The sequence below is a fragment of the Oenanthe melanoleuca genome, chromosome 25, assembly GCF_029582105.1.
Source record: "Oenanthe melanoleuca isolate GR-GAL-2019-014 chromosome 25, OMel1.0, whole genome shotgun sequence".
NCBI classification, from domain to species: domain Eukaryota; kingdom Metazoa; phylum Chordata; class Aves; order Passeriformes; family Muscicapidae; genus Oenanthe; species Oenanthe melanoleuca.
This window is the reverse complement of record NC_079358.1, coordinates 749,461-755,739: the sequence shown is the minus strand read 5'-3', so window position 1 is coordinate 755,739 and position 6,279 is coordinate 749,461. Positions and strand designations below refer to the sequence as shown.

Sequence of the window (6,279 nt, the reverse complement as noted above, 5' to 3'; positions counted from 1 at the left end):
GAAAAAATTCTAAAATTCTTCCAAAAATAAATTAAAGGGAAGGGACGGGTCCCCCCCAACCCCTCCTGTCCTGTGCAAAGAGAAAAGAGCCACCCCCTCTGCATCCCAGGCCCGAGCCAGGCTCCAGTAAGGAAAGAAATGGGCAAAGCAAAGGGCTGGGGGCCCAGGCAGCAGCGTGGGGTGGGGAGTGGGGCATCCCCAGAAGGGGTGGGCAGCTCCCCTCCTCCCCACACTGGCTCCACCACAGCAGATGGGGAAACTGGGTACCCCCTCCTCCTCCTCTCAGGCCAGGGTGGGCTGTGCCAGGCAGGGCAGGGGGGCCTCACCCATTCACCCACCTCACCGGGGGGCTCTCCCTGTTCCCGGGGGGCGAGGGAGGTGCAGCGCCGTCGGAAAGGCGACCTATGTACATCCCTGAACGTGGCGGCTCCGGCAGCCCCTCCCTGCCCCCGGGGGGCTCCAGCCTCCCCCTCCCCCGCTATGAGGTCTGGCATTGGACGTGCTGGCGCATCCCATCCTCGAACTCATCCTCGTGATAGGCTTCTCCGGCGTAGGGCCGCCGGCCCGGCCCCCCGTGCGCCGTGTAATCGCTGAGCTCCACCTCCTCCGTGTCCTCCGTGGCCATCACCTCCTCCTGCGGCGGGAAGAACGCCTGCAGCTGCCGCAGGCGCTCAGCGGGGAGCCAGCCCGGCTCGGGGAACTTCACCTGCGGCCGCACAGCACAGGTGAGGTGCGGGTGGCAACTCAGAAATGTCAACTCCCACCCTGCCCTAGCTCACCTCGAACTGCAGGATGAGCTTTCCCTTCTGAAAGGGGCTCCTGTAGACAGGCATGCCCTCGTTGGGGATGCACTTCAGGTCTCCAGGCCGGATCACATCACCTGAGAGAGAGATAAAGCTGTAACTCCTTCCAAACAATTTCCTGGGAGCAGTTTCTAAGAAGGAGCTATAGGCTCTGCATAGGACAGGACAAAGGATTCAAAAAGGCCCTTTGCCTTTCTCAGTGTTTATTTTATGGTGGTCCAGGAGCAAAGAAGGAACTGGGTAGTGGCTTTTTCTAGGAAAAAGGCAGGAAGGATAAAAAGAGGGGGTTATGCTATGGGACACTAACATGTGTTTAGGACAAACCATTCCTTGTACCTCTTGGATACTGGATTACAACATTTTCTGTTTAACGAGGTCACTGTGCTGGGCTGGCAGCTCCCAGCCCCGGCTCCCTCAGGCGTCCCTGAGCCCCTCACCTGGCGGGGAGGACACCAGCAGGGTGCGGTTGTCCAAGGTGCGAATCACCTGCCGGCAGCCGCACAGGGCGTCGGCCAGGCTGATCTCCCTCCTCACAATCAGGTCGTCGCCGCTGCGCCGGAACACTGGATGCTCCTTCTGATCCAGCACGATGATGATGTCCCCGGGCTCCAGGCCAGGCACCTGGTCCCCTTCCTCGTGGAAGGTGATTTTCTGCCCGTCCTTCATGCCTGTGAGGAGCGTGGGGAAAGCTCAGGGCACGTGCTGCGCTCTGGGGTGAGCCCCCTCTGCCTTCAGCCGTGCCTCACCTTTATCCAGGTGGACGCTGAGGATTTTCTTCTCCCTCACAACCTTGCGGCCGTTGCAGGTGAGGCAGCAGTCCCGGGGCCGGATCCACTCGCCCTGGCCCTGGCACTGGGAACACACGGTCTGGATCTGCTGGATCATGCTGGGCCCCAGCTGGTGGATGCGAACCTCCATGCCCGAGCCGTGGCACTTGGGGCACCTCCTCTGGGCCCCCTCCCGCACCCCACAGCCTGTGCAAGGGGGGCAGGGGGTCACACAGTGGGGTAGGGGGTGCTGGGGCGGCCCCCTGGCCCCTGCAGCCCCTCACTCACCTCCACACTTGCGGCAGATGATGTTTTTTTGCAGGGACAGCTTCCGTGTGGAGCCGTTGTACAGGTCCTCCAGTGACACCGAGAGCTGGTGCACCACTGTCTTCCCTGGGCACAGGACACAGGTTGGCTCAGCACCAGCTACGTCACAGCCATGCCATGGCTGGGCAGGCACTGGACACCACTCAGGGTCACCAGGTCTGCCCAGAGCCAGTCCTTCCTCAAGGCACAGACATGGACAGGAATAGTTTCACACCAGGCTGGGCATCTCCAAGCCTGGATCCTGCCAGTGCTGAGCCCCCAGTGTGGGCAGGGCACAGCTCCCACCCCAGGGCTCCCAGCCACCCTCCAGCTGCTCCAGCTGGAGTTGCTGGGACGTTCCCTTGGCCTCCTAATTGCCCTGCTATTAACTCATTGCCACCTCAGCAAGAAGCGCCTGGCGAGTCACCCTTCCCGAGTCACCCTGTCCCTGTGACCCAGGCCCAAGGCATCCTACAGTCACCAGGCTGGCCCTGCACACAGCGTCCTGCTGCCACCCCCGGGGCTGCACTGGTGACTCAGCTCAGCCCCGGGGACAGCGGTGGGGGAAAGCCAGGACAAGGACAGGGAAGGGCCCTTTGAAGAGCGGCAGGTGGAGAAAGTAATGAGGGTGGTGAGGAGCTGTGCCGCGGGGGCAGAGACAGTCTGGGGAGCCCAGCTGGATCCAGGTGTCCCCAGAGCCAGTGCTGGGCACCAGCATGCTCTCTGCACAAGGTCCTAGCAGGTCTGTCACCCCCTGAGTCAAGTGCTGTGCTGGGCACCAACCCACTGATACAGGGGTCCCAGCAAGTCTGTGACCCCCTGAGCCAATGTCACACTGCATCACACCAGCCCCCTCCCACACCATAGCTCCCAGTGGTCCCTTGACCCCCAAACCAATGCTGTGCTGGCACCAGCCCCCTCCCACACCATAGTTCCCAGTGGTCCCTTGACCCCTAAACCAACGCTGTGCTGGCACCAGGCCCCTCCCACACCATAGTTCCCAGTGGTCCCTTGACCCCTAAACCAACGCTGTGCTGGCACCAGGCCCCTCCCACACCATAGCTCCCAGTGGTCCCTTGTCCCCCCAACCAACACTGTGCTGGGCACCAGCCCCCTCCCACACCATAGCTCCCAGTGGTCCCTTGTCCCCCCAACCAACACTGTGCTGGCACCAGCCCCCTCCCACACCATAGCTCCCAGTGGTCCCTTGTCCCCCCAACCAACACTGTGCTGGCACCAGCCCCCTCCCACACCATAGTTCCCAGTGGTCCCTTGACCCCTAAACCAACGCTGTGCTGGCACCAGCCCCCTCCCACACCATAGCTCCCAGTGGTCCCCTGTCCCCCAGGTCAGTGCTGGCACCAGCCCCCTCCCACCCCTCCCACCCCATCCCCGTACCTCTCCTGTCTGCCCGGCCACGCATCCGCACTCCCCCTCCAAAGAAGAGGTCGAAGATGTCCATGGGAGAGCCGAAGCCGCCGCCGCCCCCTCGGCCACCCAGGCCACCTTCCTTCATGGCCCGCTCGCCGCCGCGGTCGTACAGCGCCCGTTTGTGGGCGTCCGACAGCACCTCGTAGGCCTGGGAGATCTGCTTGAACTGGGGAAGGGAGAGGGGGGTGAGGTGGGAGAGGGCAGGCTGAGGGGGGCTGGGGGGCTGCACGTACCCGCTCGCCCTCGCTGGGGTTCTTGTCGGGGTGGTAGCGCAGCGCCAGGCGCCGGTACGCCCGCTTGATCTCGTCCAGGCTGGCGCCCGGCCGCACGCCCAGCAGGTCGTAGTAGCCCGTCTCCTTCACCATCTTCCTCGCTGGGATGTGCTGGGACAGCACAGAACTGTGAGGCTGTGACTGTCACACAGCCTGGCACCTCTGAGTGGCTCGTGACACCCTGACCCAGCCCAGACAGTCGCCCCAAAATCCCTGTTGTCCCTCGGTACCTCAGCTTCCCCCAGCAGCATCCCACTGGGACATCCCAGTGACAACCTGGCTCCATAAAGGGTCCTGCAAGTGTGTGCATGTCTGGGGGTACCCAAGGGCCTGTCCCCATGGCAAAAGTTCTGTCCCCCCAAAAGGCTTTGATCCCTGCTCTCCTCCATTCACAGCCCTGCCTCAAGCAGGAGCCAGGGCATGTCTGAACGGGGTGACATCCTGCTCCATGGGACTGGGGACAGCCACGGGGTCCGGGGAGAAGCGGCGGTGTCGGGGGGTGCCGGGTCCCCCCTTGGGCCATGTGCCACGGCCGATAAACCCCGCGTGGGGTGGGGACATGTTTATCTTACGGGGAAGCGCCCGTGACCCACGCACGAGTAAATAACCGGTTCCGACACCGGAGCGGCTGCGTCCGGGCCCCGGGGCTGCGTCCCGCCGCGATCCCCGCGGCTGGAGCCGGGTCTGTCCCCCGGGACCCTCAGGGCTGGGTCTGTCTAGACCGGGGCTAGATCCGAGCCGAGGGTCGCGGGCCGGGGGTGTCGGGGCGGAGGTGACACGGTGACACCCCGTTTACAGCCCCCACACCGGCTGTGCAGCAGCGGAGCCAAGCCCGGTGCTCACGGCGGGGGTGTCGCCTCAGAGCCCCCTCAGAGCCCCTCAGGCCCGCAGCTCATCCCGACCAGCCGCCTCAGGGCTGTGGGGGCCGGCACCGCCGCTGACACCGGCGGGGCGGCTCCTGCCGGGGGGTCCCGAGGAGGTTTGGGAGGTGCTGAGGGGAATCCGGGGGTGCGCAGCGGGGTCCCAGGGGCCGCCCCCCCACTCACCGCCGCCGCCGCTCCGCCGCCGTCTCCGAACTCTCTGGAAGCCGCGGGCACGGCCCCCGCGCTGAGCCCGCCCCCTCCGCGCCGCACGCCGCGCCCATTGGTGGAACCGCCCTCATCCTCCCGCCCATCACCGCCCCGCCCCGGCCCTGATTGGTTGTCAGGGCGGCGCTTGCCCGCGCGGGAGGCGGGGCTCCGTGTCGCCTTGCGATTGGCTGCGTTACGGCTGGCCCCGCCCCCAGGGTGGAATCCTTCTCGCTCATTGGCTGTGACGAGTGGCCAATCAGAGGGAAGCGTGGGAAAAGCGGATGCGTCCGGCAGGGGGCGCTCGGGGAGCGCGGGGCGGGGCGGGAGGGGGCGGAGCAACGAGCGAGTTTGTGGGCGTGGCTTGGAAATGGGCGTGGTTTATTAATGGATGTATTTCTGGGCGTGGTTTATCAAAGGGTGAGGTGTATCAGAGGGTGTGGTTTATCAATGGATGTGGTTCTGGGTGTGGTTTATCAATGGCTGTGGTTTATCAGTGGGTGTGGTTTATCAATGGGTGTGGTTTATCAATGGATGTGGCAGTGGGCGTGGTTTATCAATGGGTGTGGTTTATCACTGGGTGTGGTTTATCAATGGGCGTGGTTTATCAATGGCTGTGGTTTATCAATGGGTGTGGTTTATCAATGATGTGGTTCTGGGTGTGGTTTATCAATGGGTGTGGTTTATCAATGGCTGTGGTTCTGGGTGTGGTTTATCAATGGGCGTGGTTTATCAATGGGTGTGGTTTATCAATGATGTGGTTCTGGGTGTGGTTTATCAATAGGCGTGGCCTCGGGCGTGGTTTATCGATGGGTGTGGCACTGGGCGTGGTCAAGGGCGTGGCCATGGGTGGGACATGGCCGGGGGTGTTGCTGGGGTGGGACCACGGGCAGTTTTGGGTGGGTCCAAGGGGTCATGGGGGTGGCTCGAGGTGGTCCCGGGGGTATCAGGAGTCCCAGGGGGTGTTCCTGAGGTTCTGGGGTGGTCACAGGGGGGTCCTGGGTGGGCTTGGGGAGTCCCAGGGGGTGTTCCTGAGGTTCTGGGGTGGTCACAGAGGGGTCCTGAGGAGGATTTTGGGCATCCCAGTGAGGGGACAGGTAGCCAGGAGAATCAGGGGAACTCCTTGAGGGGTCACACAGGGTTCCCCTGGGGGTCTGCAGACCCCCTGGAGTGGGTGGGGAGCCGGGGGGGTCACAGGATGGGACCCCTGGAGGTGTGGGGGTCCTGGGAAGGGTGATGGACGGCAAGGGGCCCCGGGGGGTCTCTGCTCTCCCATCCCCCGTGCAATGGGGGTGTCCACAGAGCCTTTCTGGGGGTGTCTGGTTGTGTTCCCCCTCCCCAAAGAAGTTTTTTTGCATTAGGGATGCCAAGAGCAGGGAAGGGTCTGGGAGCTGAACTGGGGAATCTGAACTTTGGAACCAGTGCCTGTCTTGAGGGCTGTGGGTCTGAACTGGGAGCTTGATCTTGGGGTCTGGGATCTGTCCAGGGGTCAGAACTGGGGGCTGGGGTCTGAATCAGGGGCTGGGATGCTTCAGCTCCCTTTGCCCCCTCTCAGGGCAGTGTGGGGGGTCAGCACCCCTCCTCCCTGGCCCCTCCTAGGGCTGCTCAGCCCTTTCTGTGGCCCCTCCACACT

The 6,279-nt window shown here is 63.6% G+C and overlaps 1 protein-coding gene across 1 annotated transcript; it reads right to left on the bottom strand.

The window, feature by feature from the left end:
• Positions 1 to 4,708, bottom strand: LOC130262691 (dnaJ homolog subfamily A member 1-like). Its single transcript, XM_056510042.1, has 8 exons — positions 4,626 to 4,708; positions 3,541 to 3,690; positions 3,275 to 3,473; positions 1,859 to 1,963; positions 1,550 to 1,777; positions 1,241 to 1,471; positions 780 to 880; positions 1 to 706 (listed from the first exon to the last, which is right to left on the bottom strand). Exons 2-8 carry the CDS (start codon positions 3,670 to 3,672, stop codon positions 479 to 481), a joined length of 1,224 nt encoding a protein of 407 aa, XP_056366017.1. The 5' UTR covers positions 3,673 to 3,690; positions 4,626 to 4,708; the 3' UTR covers positions 1 to 478.
• Between the last annotated feature and the right edge of the window lie 1,571 nt (positions 4,709 to 6,279).

Excerpts from the sequence above, each read along its gene's own strand:
- LOC130262691 (XM_056510042.1), bottom strand. The coding sequence starts at position 3,672 with ATGGTGAAGGAGACGGGCTACTACGACCTGCTGGGCGTGCGGCCGGGC. Across the intron at positions 1,964-3,274 it reads TGGCCGGGCAGACAGGAGAG|GGAAGACAGTGGTGCACCAG; the intron begins GTACGGGGATGG and ends TCCTGTGCCCAG. Across the intron at positions 707-779 it reads AGCTCATCCTGCAGTTCGAG|GTGAAGTTCCCCGAGCCGGG; the intron begins GTGAGCTAGGGC and ends GTGCGGCCGCAG.